General features: G+C 43.0%; 1 protein-coding gene across 1 annotated transcript in view; it reads right to left on the bottom strand.

The window, feature by feature from the left end:
- The window catches only part of LOC140738050 (coiled-coil domain-containing protein 158-like), a 165208-nt gene that overhangs the window by 26506 nt on the left and 121217 nt on the right, over positions 1-17485 (bottom strand). Inside the window, exons 19-20 of the mRNA XM_073065054.1 lie at positions 16048-16161; positions 5796-5956 (exon numbers count right to left, since the gene is read on the bottom strand). Coding sequence (XP_072921155.1) covers positions 5796-5956; positions 16048-16161 — 275 coding nt within the window. The remainder of the gene's footprint in view (positions 1-5795; positions 5957-16047; positions 16162-17485) is intronic.

Here is a 17485-nt window from a genome sequence, read left to right as displayed (position 1 = left end):
AGGGAAGATTGTCTACGAAAATAAACTAGCACAGAATACAAAAATGGATAGTAAAATTTTTTATAATTATATAAAGTGGAAAAGGGTGGCTAAAGTGAATGCAGGTCCTTTGAAGGGTCCTTTGATAATTGGGTAATGAGGAAACGGCCGCGGCTTTGAAAGACTATTTTGTGTCGGTCTTCACAGTGGAGGACTTGTCCAACATGTCAAAGAGAGACGATATGGATGCAATGGGAGGTGAGGATCTCGAAACAATAGCTATCACTAAAGAAGTAGTGCTGAGCAACTGTGAGCCTAAAGATAAAGAAGTCCCCTGGTCCTGATGGAATGCATCCCAGGGTACTGAAAGAAATGGCAGTAGTTATAGTAGAGGCTTTGGTGATAATTTACCAAAATTCCCTGGACTCTGGACAGGTTTCTTTAGTGAGGCGGCGCGGCACGGCAGCAGTGGCCTTTCAGACCTGGTGTTACTTTAATTTAATTTTCTAATTTAAGTTTGAATCACAATTTTCGATTAGGGCACATGGATAACAGAGTGGCTATCTACCACCACAATACAGAGATTGCTCAAAAACAAACCTTCACAAAGATCTGCTGGTTGAATTACGCGACCTCAGCTTGCTGAGGGGAATAGGCCTACATTCCTTGGACTCGCCTGATGCTGGTAGTCGGAGATGGAGATGTCAAAAGCGATGTGTGAGTAAGTGGAAGCGAGGCAAATGGGCAGGGGTCCGTGCCAGGCAAAAAGCGAACCCTAGCCGGCCAGCTCTCCCGTCCATTCTGCTCTCCAATGTCTGCTCCCTGGACAATAAAATGGACTATATCTGACTCCAACAAAATACTCAGCCGGAGTACAGAGCCTGCTCTGCGTATGTCTTCACAGAGACATGGCTCATTGATGGAATTTCGGACGCTGCCATTCAGCCGAACAGGCTCGCCTTGTTTTGTGCTGACAGGGATGCAGCTCTCTCCAGTAAGACTCGCGATGGTGGTGTGTGTATTTACATCAACGCAGAATGGTGCAAGAACTCTGTGCTGGTTTCCAGATACTGCTCATCTCAAGTGGAATTTGTGGCTGTTAAATGCAGACCATTTTATTTGCCACGGGAATTCACCTCTGTTCCTATATTTGGTGTCTACATTTCCGCCAGCACTAATGCTAAGGAGGCACTCTGTGAACTGTATGGGGCTATTAGCGAAATGCAGAACGCACACCCTGATGGACTGTTTGTTGTCGCCGGTGATTTTAACCACGCGAACCTTAAGTCAGTGCTCCCCAAATTCCATCAGAACATGGACTTTGCAACGAGGGGAGAGAACGCATTGGACCTGGTTTACACAAACATTCCTGACGCGTACCGGGCAGATCCCCGCCCCCACCTCGGATACGCAGGCCACATCTCTGTTATGCTAATCCCAGCATACAGACCGCTCGTCAGGCGCTCCAGACCAGTTCAGAAACAGATGAAAACCTGGCCCACCGGAGACATCTCTGCTCTTCAAGACTGCTTTGAGCACACTGACTGGCACGTGTTCAGGGAGGCTGCAACCGATGGCGACTCTACCAACTTAGAGGAGTACACAGCATCAGTGACCAGCTACATCAGCAAGTGCATTGATGATGTTACTCTGTCCAAGACCATCACTATACGCGCTAACCAGAAGCCATGGATGACCATGGAAGTGTTTGCACTGCTGAGGACCTGCAGCTCCACCTTCAGAGCAGGTGATAAGGCAGCCCTAACAGCAGCAAAGGCCAAACTGTCCAGGGCCATTAGAGGGGCAAAGCGTGCACATGCCCAGCTAATCCACGGCCACTTCCAGGACAGCAGCGACACGCGGCGCATGTGGAAGGGCATCCAGGACATCACCAATTACAGGACAACATCACCTGACTGTGCAGGTGATGCCTCCCTTCCAGATGCACTGAATAACTTCTACGCCCGGTTTGAGGCGGAAAATGACCTGGCGGTGAGGAAGTCCACCCCTCCTACAAATGACCAGGTGCTGTGTTTCACCGTGGTTGATGTGAGAAGAACCCTGTGCAGGGTCAACTCACAAAAGGCTGCTGGACCAGACAACATCCCTGGTAGAGTGCTCAGAGGATGTGCAGACCAGGTAGCAGATGTTCTCACTGACATCTTCAACATCTCCTTGAGCAGCGCCACCATTCCAACGTGCTTCAAGGCCACCACCATCATCCCCATGCTGAAGAAGTCTTCAGTGTCCTGCCTAAATGACTACCATCCCGTTGCACTTACATCCATCATCATGAAGTGTTTCGAGAGACTCGTCATGAGGCATATCAAGACCCTGCTGCCCCCTCACTGGACCCGCTGCAGTTTGCGTACCGTCCCAACCGCTCAACAGATGACGCCATTGCCACCACCCTCCACCTAGCCCTAACCCAGCCTGGACAAAAAAGACACATACGTTCGGATGCTGTTCATAGACTTCAGTTCAGCTTTCAACACAATCATCCCTCAGAAACTGATTGGAAAGCTGAGCCTACTGGGCCTGAACACCTCCCTCTGCAACTGGATCCTAGACTTCCTGACTGGGAGACCTCAGTCAGTCTGAATTGGGAGCAGCATCTCCAACATCATCACACTGAGCACGGGGGCCCCCCAGGGCTGCGTGCTCAGTCCACTGCTGTTCACTCTGCTGACCCACAACTGTGCTGCAACACACAGCTCGAACCACATCATCAAGTTCGCTGATGACACGACCGTGGTGGGTCTCATCAGCAAGAACAATGAGTCAGCTTACAGAGAGGAGGTGCAGCGGCTAACAGACTGGTGCAGAGCCAACAACCTGTCTCCTAATGTGAACAAAACAAAAGAGATGGTTGTCGACTTCAGAAGGGAACGGAGCGACCACTCCCTGCTGAACATCGACGGTTCCTCAGTAGAGATCGTTAAGAGCACCAAATTTCTTGGTGTTCACCTGGTGGAGAATCTCAGCTGGTCCCTCAACACCAGCTCCATAGCAAAGAAAGCCCAACAGCGTCTCTACTTTCTGCGAAGGCTGAGGGAAGTCCATCTCCCACCACCCCCCCCCCCCCCCCCATCCTCATCATGTTCTACAGGGGTTGTATTGAGAGCATCCTGAGCAGCTGTATCACTGCCTGGTTCGGAAATTGCATCATCTTGGATTGCAAGACCCTGCAGCGGATAGTGAGGTCAGCTGAGAAGATCATCTCAGCTGACCTCACTATCCCGCCATCACAGACATTTACACTACACGCTGCATCGGTGAAGGAAACAGCATTATGAATGACCCCATGCACCCCTCATACAATCTCTTCTCCCTCCTGCTGTCTGGGAAAAGGCACCGAAGCATTCGGGTTCTCACAACCAGACTATGTAACAGTTTCTTCCCCAAAGCTATCAGACTCCTCAATACCCAGCACCTGGACTGACACCTTGCCCTACTGTCCTGTTTATTATTTATTGTAATGCCTGCACTGTTTTTGTGCATTTTATGCAGTCCTGTGTAGGTCTGTAGTCTAGTGTAGCTTTCTCTGTGTTGTTTTTTTTTATGTAGTTCAGTCTGGTTTTTGTACTGTGTCATGTAATACCATGGTCCTGAAAAATGTTGTCTCATTTTTACTATGCAGCAGTTATGGTCGAAATGACAATAAAAGTGACTTGATTTGACTTGAGGTCCCAGTGGAATGGAAGAAGGCAAATGTCAAGCCACTATTCAAAAGAAGATGTGGGCAAAAGGCAACTATAGGCCAGTTAGTTTAACATCTGTAGTTGGGAAAGTGCTTGAAGCTATCATTAAAGAACAAATAGCAGGTCCATCAGGCAGACACAGCATGGTGTTAGCAAAGGCAGGTCCTGTTTGACAAAATTCCTGGAGTCCTTTGAGGATATAACAAGCACAGTGGATGAAGGGGAGCAGATGGACATTATTATCTTGGATTTCCAGAAGGCGTTCAATAAGGTGCCACATAAAAAGACATCCATAAGATGAGAATGCATAGAGTTGGGGGTGATGTATTAGCATGGATAGAGGATTGGTTAACCAATAGAAAGCAAAGAGTTGGGATACATGGGTGTTACTCTGGTTGGCAATCAATATTAAGCGGTGTGCCGCAGGGGTCGGTGCTGGGCTTGCAACTGTTCATGATATACATTAACGATCTGCAGGAAGAGACTGAGTGTAGTGTATCTAAATTTACTGATGACATTCAATTGAGTGGAAAAGGACATTGTGCAGAGGACACAGAGAGTCTGCAGAGAGATATAGATGGGTTCATGGGCAAGGGTCTGGCAGATGGAGTACAATGTTAGTAAATGGGAGGTCATCCACTTTGGAAGGGAAAATCTCACTCAACCTCTTAAGGTCCCACAATACATTTTCTACACCATCAGGAAAGCTCACCAACACCTCTACTTTCAGAAGAGGCTGTAGAGAGCTGGATTATGCACATCACACGTCCTTCCACTGACGCACAGTAGAGATATCCTAACATGCTGCATCACTATATGGTACAGAAATGGTAATGTGGCGGATCAGAAGGCTCTACATGGGTACTCAAAGCTGCTAATGCATCAACAGCAGCAGCCTACCTGCCATTAAAAACATATATACAGAAAGGCACCAGAAAAGGGCCAGTAACATCATGAAGGATCCCAGCCATCCTGCTCAGGGAGACTGTTTGTCCTACTTCCATCAGGGAGGAAGCTACATAGCATTTACACCATCACCACCAGACTCAAAACAGTTACTTACCCCAAGCAGTAAAGCTGATCAACACTTCCTCCCACTAACCCACCCCACCACACACCCACCTTATCATTTCCTGTCAGTCAGCTTAAGTGCAACCACTCCTGTGCCTAGTGTCACGTTATGGACATACAATCAATCTACGTATACAATCTACCTTATGTATTTATATTTATTGTGCTTTTTGTGCTGCGTTGGATCTGGAGCAAAAATTATTTTGTTCTCCTTTACACTTGTAATTGGAAATGATGTTAAACAATCTTAAACATTTTAACCATATACAGTTGTATATGTATGTAATTAAATTGAGAAGTGTTCAGAAAAGCTTTACAAGGATGTTGCCAGGACTAGTGAGCACAAGTTATATGGAGAGTTAGGTCAGGCTAGGTATTTATTCCAAAAAAAAGGATAGTGGGGAGCAACCTTATTGAAATGTTTAATATTATGAGAGGAATAGATAAGGCAGATGGTAGCAGTCTTTGCCAGAGATTTAGAGGGAGAGAGGAAAGATTTAAAAGGAACCATTTCACATAGAGGGTGATAAGCTTAAGGAATAAGCTGCCAGAGGAAATGGCTGAGGTAGATATAAGAGTATCATCAAAGAAGCACTTGGATAGGTACATATAGAAGAGGTGCCTGGAGGGATATAGTCAAATATGGGAAATTGGGGCTAGCTAAGTGGTTGGCATAGATTCATTCGGCCAAGGGCCTCTATGAATTAAAGCAAGGTCTCTGTGAATAAATATGGCCCTTATTTTAGAGGTAAGAAAATAAAAGCTGTATGCCATACCACTCTGAAGAAGTCTCTTGTCATCTGACTCTGAAAAATTCAGCAGGAGTTGTAACTCCTCCAAATCCTGTGTGAATTTATCACCAATAGTCATAAATGCAAGGAATTATTGTCAGAAGAAACATGGTCAACTTGACCAAAATGTCCACAATGCAAATACCAACACAGTAGTTGCATGCACCCTTGAGATTGTACAATGCATTATGGTAGCTTTAAATTAATGCTGTTCTGTCAAAGTAGTAAAATACACCAAACGTTTGAATCTTACGCAGCATGCATATTCCTTGATGTTTGTTCTTCCTCACATTCATTGCAATTTATGTGGCTTGATTTGTTGCACCCCTCACAAACTGTATTCTTATGGTCCATTTGAACATTGTTCAAGTCAGAGTTCAAATTCTCTCGAAAACCACAGGTGTTGGAAACTGCCTTAAGTTTATACAAGAAGGAAAAAAAAAAGTTAGAACTGGGCTGTTTCTGTTTAGGCTAAAGTGAACAATGATTTGCAACTTAAATTTGTTTTAAACTTTTGAGTAAGGGAGAGAAATTGGGAATAATTCATTGCTTGGACAGTAAACCAGTGAGAAGGAACCTTACCCGGCTATAGGAGCTGTCTAATGACCATTTCCATTGATAGAAATAGAAACTGATCAAGGCTTATATCAAAAGTTCACTCTGGTAAAAATGGAAGTGGTCCCGATTTTGTGAGATCTAATTTTATTTGATGTTTTTTATATTTATAGTCTCCTTCAAAAACAACAGGATATTCAACTTGTTTGCTTGTACCACTTTCATTATAGGCGGGGCTCTTGAAGTAAAGGAGCCATTAGGAGGTAGTGATCATAATATGATAAGTTTTTATCTGCAATTTGAGAAGGTTAAGGGCAGCTCGGAGGTGTCAGTGTTGCAGTTGAACAGGGGAAACTATGGAGCCATGAGGGAGGAGCTGGCCAAAGTTGACTGGACGGATAGCCTAGCAGAAAAGACAGTGGAACAGCAATGGCAGGTATTCTTGGGAATAATGCACAAGGTGCAAAATCAGTTCATCCCCCAGAGAAGGAAGGATTCAAAGGGGGGAAAGGGGCCACAGTGGTTGACAAAGGAAGTCAGAGATTGCATAGCATTAAAAAAAAAAGGAAGTATGACAGAGCTAAGGTAAGTGGGAGGACAGATGATTGGGAAGTTTTTAAGGAACAACAGAACTTAACTAAAAAGGCAATACGGGGAGAAAAAATGAGGTACGAACGCAAGCTAGCCAGGAATATAAAGGAAGATAGCAAAAACTTTTTTAGGTATGTGAAGAGAAAGAAGATAGTTAAGAACAATGTTGGGCCCTTGAAGAATGAATTGGGTGAAATTGTTATGGGAAACAGAGAAATGGCAGAAGAATTTAATGAGTACTTTAGATCTGTTTTCACTAAGGAAGACACAAGCAATCTCCCAGATGTATGGATGGGCCAAGGACATAGGGTAACAGAGGAAATGAAACAGATTGACATTAGGAAGGAAACAGTGATGAGTAGACTGATGGGACTGACGGCTGACAAATCCGCAGGTCCAGATGGTCTGCATCCTAGGGTACTAAAGGAGGTGGCCCTGGAAATTGCGGATGCATTGGTAATCATTTTCCAATATTCGTTAGATTCAGGATCAGTTCCTGAGGATTGGAGAATGGCTAATGTTATCCCACATTTTAAGAAAGGAGGGAGGGAGAAAACAGAGAACTATCGACCTGTCAGCCTGACATCGGTGGTGGGGAAGATGCTGGAGTCCATTATTAAGGATGAAACAGTGGCATATCTAGATAGCAGTGATAGGATTGGGCCAAGCCAGCATGGATTTACCAAGGGTAAATCATGCTTGACTAATCTGTTGGAGTTTTTCGAGGATGTAACCAGGAAGTTAGATGGGGGAGATCCAGTGGATGTAGTGTACCTCGATTTTCAGAAGGCATTTGATAAGGTCCCACATAGGAGATTGGTGGGTAAAATCAAAGCTCAGGGCATCGGGGGGAAGACATTGACATGGATAGAAAACTGGTTGGCAGATAGAAAGCAAAGGGTAGCGGTGAATGGGTGTTTCTCGGAATGGCGGGTGGTGACTAGTGGGGTGCCACAGGGCTCGGTATTGGGACCACAGCTGTTTACAATTTACGTTAACGATTTAGATGTAGGCATTGAGAATAACATCAGCAAATTTGCTGATGATACTAAGCTGGGTGGCAGTGTGACATATGATGAGGATGTTAGGAGAATTCAGGGTGACTTGGATAGGCTGGGTGAGTGGGCAGATACTTGGCAGAAGACGTTTAATGTGAATAAGTGTGAGGTTATCCACTTTGGGAGTAAGAACAGGAAGGCAGAATATTATCTGAACGGTGTAGAGTTAGGTAAGGGAGAAATACAAAGAGATCTAGGAGTCCTTGTTCATCAGTCACTGAAGGTGAATGAGCAAGTGCAGCAGGCAGTGAAGAAGGCTAATGGAATGTTGGCCTTTATTACAAAGGGAATTGAGTACAAGAGCAAGGAAATCCTCTTGCATTTGTACAGAGCCCTGGTGAGACCACACCTGGAGTATTGTGTACAGTTTTGGTCTCCAGAGTTAAGGAAGGACATCCTGGCTGTAGAGGAAGTGCAGCGTAGATTCACGAGGTTAATTCCTGGGATGTCTGGACTGTCTTACACAGAGAGGTTAGAGAGACTGGGCTTGTACACGCTGGAATTAAGGAGATTGAGAGGGGATCTGGTTGAAACATATAAGATTATTAAGGGATTGGACAAGATAGAGGCAGGAAATATGTTCCAGATGCTGGGAGAGTCCAGTACCAGAGGGCATGGTTTGAGAATAAGGGGTAAGTCATTTAGGACACAGTTAAGGAAAAATTTCTTCTCCCAGAGAGTTGTGGGGGTCTGGAATGCACTGCCTCGGAAGGTAGTGGAGGCCAATTCTCTGGATGCTTTCAAGAAGGAGCTAGATAGGTATCTTATGGATAGGGGAATCAAGGGATATGGGGACAAGGCAGGAACCGGGTATTGATAGTAGATGATCAGCCATGATCTCAGAATGGCGGTGCAGGCTCGAAGGGCTGAATGGTCTACTTCTGCACCTATTGTCTATTGTCTAAGAAATGACTCTGTTAATGTGAGTGAGTAAGGAAGAGATCAAAATATAAAATATAAATCTTGTGAGCAAGATTTTCAAATTAGCCAGTAATACTTTTCCCCATGGTGGATAGTGTTACTTATATGGGGCAATATGCACAGGGATGATGGCTGAATGGAACTGGATGATCACAGAAGAAAGTTTTGGCTCCAAGTTTACAGAGTGAGAAGTCCAGATAACTAATAATGAAAAATCAGTTTTCAAAATTACATGATGATCAATTGACTTTTTTCCACAGTTCAACTTTCTAATTATACAGCCTTTCAAGAAAATGAAAAGTTATTTTTAAATATCCATATTTTAGAAGAACAAGAAGCTGGGAAAGCTCCAAGTTTATCATTTGCAATGTTATGCTTGTTGTCTATGATCCTCAGGTGGTTGTGGTGCTAGGAAGAACCCCATGTTGTAGAATTACTTCAGGAGCTGATGATTATTCTTTAATATAACACAGAATAATTCTCAAGGTGCTCATTAATAGAATGAATTTGTCTGTGCTTCAATACTGTGTTGATTCCTCCGTAAATGAATTATTACTGTGCCTACAGCCCTACCTTTTCCCAGTTGATCAACAAGACAAAAAAAAACAGCATCTGATGAGTTCCGCAATCTGAAACACTATTTCTTATTTTCCTCCCAATAGAAGACACTTATTTTCACCATTTTCTATTCGATTAGTTTGAAAGATATTACACTTTTTTTTCATTTGGAGGAATTATATGCCAGCAAAAGATAAAATAACACAAGTTACAGAGGTGACAGCCTGCTGTAGAAACTGGGTCATTGCTGCCATCCTGAGATTTCTAGACACACGAGCCTTTAAACTGTTGCCCTCATAGGAAAGGTCCCAATTGAATCAGGAGGGGAGGTTACACACAAGTCGTGGTGAGAGATTTGAAAAGGAGCATTTGTGGGCTTTTGGCTTTATCCGTTGGCTCAACTGAATCGCATCAATCAGCAAGGACAGGTGAAAAATAAGGTAGGGCAAACTGAGCAGCCACTGTTGGAATGGACTGGTGTTAAGAGTGGGGAAGCTTTGGTTCAACAGGCTTGGGTGAGGTAAATTTCCAGTACGTTTCTTCTTCATTCTTCAACAGTTAGTACGTACATGGTTAGTGCAGTGAGAATGGCTTCAGGGCCTGTGTTGTGTTCTTTGTGTGAGATGAGGAAATTCTAGGAGACCTCCAGCCTCCTGGATAAACACACCAGATGCACTAAACTGCAGTTCCTCAGAGAAGGTGTTAAGGAATTGGAGCTGCAGCTCAAAGACCTTCGGCTGATACGGGAAACTGAAAAAGTGATAAATAGGAGCTACAGAGAGGGAGTCACCCCCGAGTTACAGGAGGCAGATAGTTGAGTGACTGTAAGGAAAGTGAAAAGAAATGGCAGCCATGCCCCCTGTGGCTATTACCCTCAATAATAAGTATTCCGCTTTGGATACTGATAAGGGGGAATTACCTACCAGGGGATCCAAAGAAACTGGGTCTCTGGCATTGAGTCTGGCCCTGTGGCTCAGAGGGAAATGGGGAGAAGCAGTCTGTAGTTGTGATAGGGTATTCCATAGTTAGAGGAGTAGATGCAAGATTTGTGGATATGAAAGGGACAATCGGATGGTATGTCAGGGTCAGGAATGTCTCGGATCAGGTCCACGGCATTCTAAAGGGGAGGGTGAGCAGCCAGAACTCTGGGTCCATACTGGCACCAATGACATAGGTAGGAAAAGGGAGGAAGTCCTGAAGAGAGAATTTAGGGAGTTATGTGGAAAGCTGAAAAGCAGGACTTCCAGGATAATAATCTCTAGATTGATGCCTCTGCCACGGGCAAGTGAGGGGAAGAATACGATGATTTGGCAGATTAATGCTTGGCTGAGGAACTCGTGTAGGGGGCAGGACTTCAAATTTCTGGATCATTGAGATCTCTACTAGGGAAGGTATGCCCCGAACAAAAGGGATATGTTACATCTGAACCTGAGGGGGATCAATATCCTTGCAAGTAGTTTTGTTAGAGCTGCTGGGGAGGGGTTAAACTCATATGGCAGGGCGATGGGAACCAATGACTGGCCTGAGAATGGACAGTTGTTATACAGTGTATCAGTGTACAGTGAGGCTGTCAGGAAGGACAGGCAGATGACAGGGCAAAATTCGAGTCAGTGGGATGAGCTGCAGTGTAACAGGGTGACAAAATCAAAACGGGTGATTGAAGGTGTTATTTTGAATACACAGAGTATACGGAGTAAGGTAGATGATCTTGTAGTACAGATAGGTGTTGGAAGATATGATGTTGTATCACTAAGTCACAGCTGAAAGAAGATCATAGTTGGGAGTTTAACATCCAAGGATACACATTGTATTGAAAAGAAAGGGTGGAAGGCAGAGGGGAGTGAGTGGCTCTGTTGGTAAAAAATGGAAGGAACTGCTTTGAAGGAGGTGACATAGGATTGGAAGATGTAGAATCCTTGTGAGTAGTTATCAGAAACTGCAAGGGTAAAAAGACCTTGATGGGAGTTCTATACAGGCCTCAGTAGTATCCAGGATGTGGGCTACAAATTACAACGACATATAGAGAACGCATGTTAAAAGGACATTGTTATAATAGTAATGGGAGATTTCAATATGCAGGTAGAGACAGAATTTGTAGAAAGTCTGCAGATGCTGGATATCTAAAGCAACATACATAAAATGCTGGAGGAACCCAGCAGTTCAGGCAGCATCCATGGAAATAAACAAATAGTTGATGTTTCAGGACTGGAAAGGAAGGTGGAAGACACCAGAATGAAAAGGTGGGGGAAGGGAAAGTAGGATAACTAGAAGGTGATGGGTGAAGACAGGTGGGTGGGTAAGGTAAAGGGCTGGGGAGGAAGAATCTGATAGGAAAGGAGAGTGGACCATGGGAAAAGGGGAAGGAGGAGGGACACCAGGGAGAGGTGATAGGCAGGGATTAGGTAAGTGAGAAGAGGCAAGAGGCCAGAGTGGAAAATAGAAGGGAGAGAGAGGGGAAAAATCTTTTTACCATAAAGAGAAACTGATATTCATGCCATCAGGGTAGAGGTTAGCCATACAGAATATAAGGTGTTGTACTTCCACCCTGAGGGTGGCCTCATCATAGCACAAGAGGAGGCCACGAACCAACATGTTGCAATGGAAAAGAGAATTGGAATTATGATGTTTGATTGCCAGGGAGTTCCACTTTTGGTGGATGGAGCAGAGGTGCTTGATGAAGAAGTCCCTCAATCTACAATGGGTCTCAACAATGTAGATGAGGCTGCATTGGGAGCACTGGATACAATAGACAACCCCAGCAGATTCGCAGGTTAAGTGTTACCTCACCTGGAAGGACTATTTTGGGCCCTGAATGGAGATGACGGAGGAGGTGAATGGGTATCTGAGGCATTTGCGATGCTTGTACCAGGAGGGAGATTAGTGGTGATGGATGAATGAACAAAGAAATCACAAACAAAATGATTCTTGCAAAGGTAAAGATGTGTTAGGTGGTAGGATCCCTTTTGAGATGGCAAAAGTTGAGGAGAATGGTGTGTTGGATGTGGAGACTCATGGGGTGGTAGGTAAGGACAAGAGGAACTCTATCATTGTTAAGAGAGTAGGACGATGGGGTAAGCATGATTGTCTGGGAAATGGAAGAGTTGTAGGTGAGGGCAACATCAATGGTGGAGAAAGGGAAACCTTGTTGTTTGAAGAAGGACGGTATCCCTAATGTCTTGGAAAGGAAAGGAAAGCCTCATCATGGGAACATTTGTGGCGGAGATGAAGGAACTGAGAAAAGGAAATAGCCTTTTTTACAGGAGATGGGGTGGAAGAGGTATGGTCAAGATGGCCGTGGGAATTGGTAGGTTTATAAAAGATGCCAGTCAACAGTTTGTCTCCAGGGATAAAGTCAAAGAGATTAAGAAAGGATAGGGAGATGTCAAAAATGGACAAATAATTTGATGAAAGTAATGAGCTCAGCATGGGTGTATGAAACAGCACCAATGTAGTTGCCATGTAGCAGAGGAAGTGTTGGGGAGAATTATCAGGGAGGGCTTGGTAACGCTTCCCCACCCACCCGGCTTCACTTATCACTTTCTAGCTATCCTCCTTCCACTCTCCTCACCATTGGTTTCTGGCATCACCCCCTTCCTTTCCAGTCCTCATGAAGGCTCTTGGCCCAAGTCTTTTCAGGATTGGGTGTTGTGTAATGAACCAGATTTGATTTGGGAGCTTAAGGTAAAAGAACCCTTTGGAGAAAGTGATCATTATATGATAGAATTCACCCTGCAATTTGAGAGGGAGAAGCTCAAGTCAGATACATCATTATTATAGTGGAGTAGAGGGAATTTTAGAGGCATGAGAGAGGAGCTGGCCAAAGTTGATTAGAAGGAGACAACAGCAGGAATGTTGGCAGACTAGCAATGGGTGGAGTCTTTGGGAGAAATTTGGAAGGTGCAGGACAGATATATTCCAAAGAAGTAGTATTCTATAGGCTCGATGATGCAACCGTGCTGACAAGGGGAGTCAAAAACAACATAAAAGCAAAAGAGAGGGCATATAACAGAGCAAAAATTAGTGGAATGTTAGAGGATTGGAAAACTTAAAAAAAAAACAACAGAAGCTAGCTAAAATAGCTACGAGGAGCAAAGAGATGAAATATAAAGGTAAGCTAGCCAATAATATCAAAGAGGATACCAAAGGTTTTTTCAGATATATAAAGAGTAAAAGAGAGGCGAGAGTAGATGTTGGAAAGCTGGAAAATGATGCTGCACAGATAGTCATGGGGTACGAGTAAATGACGGACGAACTGAATAAATATTTTGCTTCAGTCTTCACTGTGGAAGACATTAGTAGTATGCCTGAAGTTTGAGAATGTCAGGGGGTAGAAGTGAGTGTAGTTGCTATTAGCTGGGAGAAGGTGCTTGGGAAGCTGAAAGGTCAAAAGGTAGTAAGTAACCTGGACCAAATGATATACACACCAGGGTTCTGAAAGAGATGGCTGAAGAAACTGTGGTGGCATGAGTAATGATCTTTCAAAAATCACTTGATTCTGGCATGGTTCTGGGAGACAGGAAAAATTGCAAATGTCACTCCACTCTTCAAGAAGGGAGGGAGGCAGAAGAAAGTAAATTATAGGCCAGTTAATCTGACCTCAGTGGTTGGAAAGATATTGGAGTCGATTGTTAAGGGTGAGGTCTCAGGGTACTTGGAGGCACATGATAAAACAGGCCAAAATCAGCATGGTTTTCTTAAGGGAAGATCTTGCTTGACCAATCTGTTGGAATTCTTTGACGAAATAACAAGCAGGATAGACAAAGTAGAATCAGTGGATGTTGTGTACTTGGATTTTTAAAAGACTTCTGACATGGTGTCACACATGAGGTTGCTTAGCAAGCTAAGAGCACTTGGTATCACAGGAAAGATACTAGCATGGTTAGGGCATTGGCTGGTTGGCAGCAGGCAAAAAGTGGGATTAAAGGGAGCATTTTCTGGTGGCTGCCGATGACTAGTGGTGTTCCACAGGGGTTGTTGTTGGGACTGCTTTTTTTTTACATTGTATGTCAATGATTTGGACATCGGAGTTGATGGCTTTGTGGCCACATCTGCGAACATAATGAAGGTAGGTGGAGGGGCAGATAGTGTTGAGGAGGCAGAAGGACTTGGACAGATTAGGAGAATGGGCAAAGAGGTGGCAAATGGAATACATTGTCAGGAAGTGTATGGTCATACACTTCGGTAGAAGGAACAAAAACATTGACTATTTTCTAAACAGGGAGAACATTCAAAGATCTGAGGTGCAAAGGAGTCCTTGTGCAGGATTTCCTAAAGGTTAATTTGCAGGTTGAGTTGGTGGTGAGGAAGGCAAATGCAATGTTAGCATTCATTTTGAAAGAACTAGAATATAAAAAAACAAGGATGTAATGCTGATGATATGTCATTTGGATTATTGTGAGCATTTTTGGGCCCCTTATCCAAGAAAGGATGGGCTGAAGTTGGAGAAGGTTCAAAGGAGGTTCGTGAGGATGATTTTGAGAATGAAAGGATTATCATACAATTTGATGGTTCTGGTTCTGTACTTGCTGCAATTTAGACTAAGGCAGGATCTCACTGAAACATTGAATGTTGAAAGGCCTAGATAGAGTGAATGTGGAAAGGATATTTCCTATTGTGGGGGAGTTTAGGACCAGAGGGCATCCATTTAGAATGGTGATAAGAAGGAATTTCTTTAGCCAGAGGTTGGTGAATTTGAGAAATACTTTGCCACAGGTGCCCGTGGAGGACAGGTGTTCATGTATATTTAAGGTGGAGGTTGATAAGTTATTGATTAGTCAGGGCCTGAAAAGTTATGGGGAGAAGGCAGAAAGTTGGGGTTGAGAGGGAAAATAGATCCACCAGGATGAAATGGGAAAGGGACTCTATGGGCCAAATGGCCTAATTCTGCTGTTATTTCTTATAGTCCATTATGGACAGACAAACTAGCATTAGGTACCTCTTAAAAGAGATAAAAAGTACTGTCAGCCCTCCTTATCCGCGGGGATTGGTTCCGAGACCCCCCGTGGATACCAAAAAACACGGATGCTCAAATCCCTTATTTAACCTGGCTTAGTGCGCTGGTCTTTAGGACCCAGCAGAACCCCGACCTTTATTTAACATGTTTAGTGCGGTGGACATTAGGACCCGGCGTAGCTCTGAATCAGCGGTGTTTCTGTTCACAAAAACAATCATGATCGCGATTGAAAATAAAGTGGAAGTAATAAAGCAATTGGAAAGAGGTGAAACGCCATCAGTCATTGGAAAAGCATTAGGCTATAGTCAGTTAACCATCAGAACAATTTTAATGGAGCATGTGAAAGGCCCTGACCCGATGAAAGCTACAATTATTACTAAGCAACGCAGTGGTTTAATTATTGAAATACATATGTTTCTTAAGTGTTTAAAATGCATAGAAAGGTATAATATGTACTATATTCTAAGAAAAATGTTTGACTAACTGATGCTAAATAATAGTGGATGTACCTGTTCCGACTTCAAATCCGACTTATAGATGGACTCAGGAATGGAACTCATTCATAACCGGGGGACTGCCTGTACTTTTAAGTCATTTTTAGATTACTTATGATACTTAATACAATGTAAATGCTATGTAATTAGTTGTTACACTGTATTGTTTAGGGAATAATGACAAGAAAAAATAGTCTGTACATGCTCAAACAACGAGTGCTGGAGACAGAACTTCTGGGTTTTCCCGATCTGCGGTTGGTTGAATCCGCGCATGCGGAATCCACGGATAAGGAGGGCCGACTGTAATCTGAAAGAAAATTACAATGCTGGAAAATAAAATTGCAATGAACACATATTACTAGAGATGACACTTACAGTGGGTAAGTGTTGTGACGAAGGCTGGTTAGATGACTGATTAACACGAACTGAAGGAGAACAGACTCGAGCGCTTGAATATGTACAGGTAGTAAAATTTGGACCTTGGAGCTCCTTGAAAACAAAGATATTATACAGAATTACAGACAGTACAGGTCTTTAATAAGTAAATATTTGTAATGTTGCATAGAAAAATTAGGTTTTGACTTACTGGTCTATTCTTAGTAATATTAAATTTTACAAAAAGACTGGGTTAAAATGGGTAAGAGTAAATTGTGACTGAACACAATAGTGCACATAGAATTTTAAAGAGATTTATTTTCTGATTTCCAAAATGATAAGTCTATTTGTCTTTGATCAATATCTTCACCAGTAGTCAGCCAATTTCAGAAACTCACCAATGTTGGGATTTACGTTAACAGCTTCAGCCCATCTCCATGAAACCCTGTTGTAGGAAAGCAGCATCCATCATCAAAGATCCCCACCATACAGGTCATGCTCTCTTCTCGCTGCTTTCATTAGGTAGAGGGTACAAGAGCCTCAGGACTTGCACCACCAGGTTCAACAACAGTTACTACCCCTCAACCATCAGGCTCTTGAAAAAAATAGGATAACTGCACTCACTTGTCCATCGTTGAAATGTTCCTACAACCAATGATCTCACTTTAAGGACTTTTCATCTCATTATTCTCATGTTCTTGTTATTTATTGCTATTTATTTATATTTGCATTTGAACAGTTTGTTGTCATCTGCACTGTGGTTGATCTTTCATTGATCCTGTTATAGTTACTATTCCATTGATAGCTGAGTATGCCCACAGGAAAGTGAATCTCAGGGTTATATAGGGTGACATATATGTAGTTTGACAGTAAATTTAATTTTAACTTTTGAACTTTTTTGCGTGGCTTGAAATGTTGCAATTTGAATAAACAGATTTAAATATAGCTGGATCACCAACAGAAATCAAGCACTGCATTGGTTAAATATAATTAATGCTAATATCATTAACGCTAGGCTCATAACAGAAAAATATCAAGGAGATATGTTTGACCTACAATTAATTCTTTAAAAACTTAAATTGTACAAAATTAACGTAATTTGTAAACTTAAATGTAACTGAAATTCCAATGTGTTATTAAATCATTGTAATGAAAGTTTCAATTTAATTCAGAATTTGAGATACAAACATAGCCACATTTAGCTCAATGTAGCATATTGATAATACTGAGTTTGAAGGATTGCAGCATCTGTTTTGTTGTGCTGATCCTTCACAGTTCATGTAACAAAGTAATAAATTACAGTCATGATCTTTCTGTTTAGGGTTACATCTTGGATATCAAGAAAAGGTTCTCCAATTTAATTGCAGAGTAACCATCTACCATACCCCCCTCCCAACAGTACTCTGCGGAAATCCTTTGGAACTTTAACTATCTCAAC

Source organism: Hemitrygon akajei, chromosome 13, assembly GCF_048418815.1.
Source record: "Hemitrygon akajei chromosome 13, sHemAka1.3, whole genome shotgun sequence".
NCBI classification, from domain to species: domain Eukaryota; kingdom Metazoa; phylum Chordata; class Chondrichthyes; order Myliobatiformes; family Dasyatidae; genus Hemitrygon; species Hemitrygon akajei.
The sequence above is the reverse complement of the archived record's forward strand: the minus strand, read 5'-3'. Positions and strand labels throughout refer to the sequence as shown.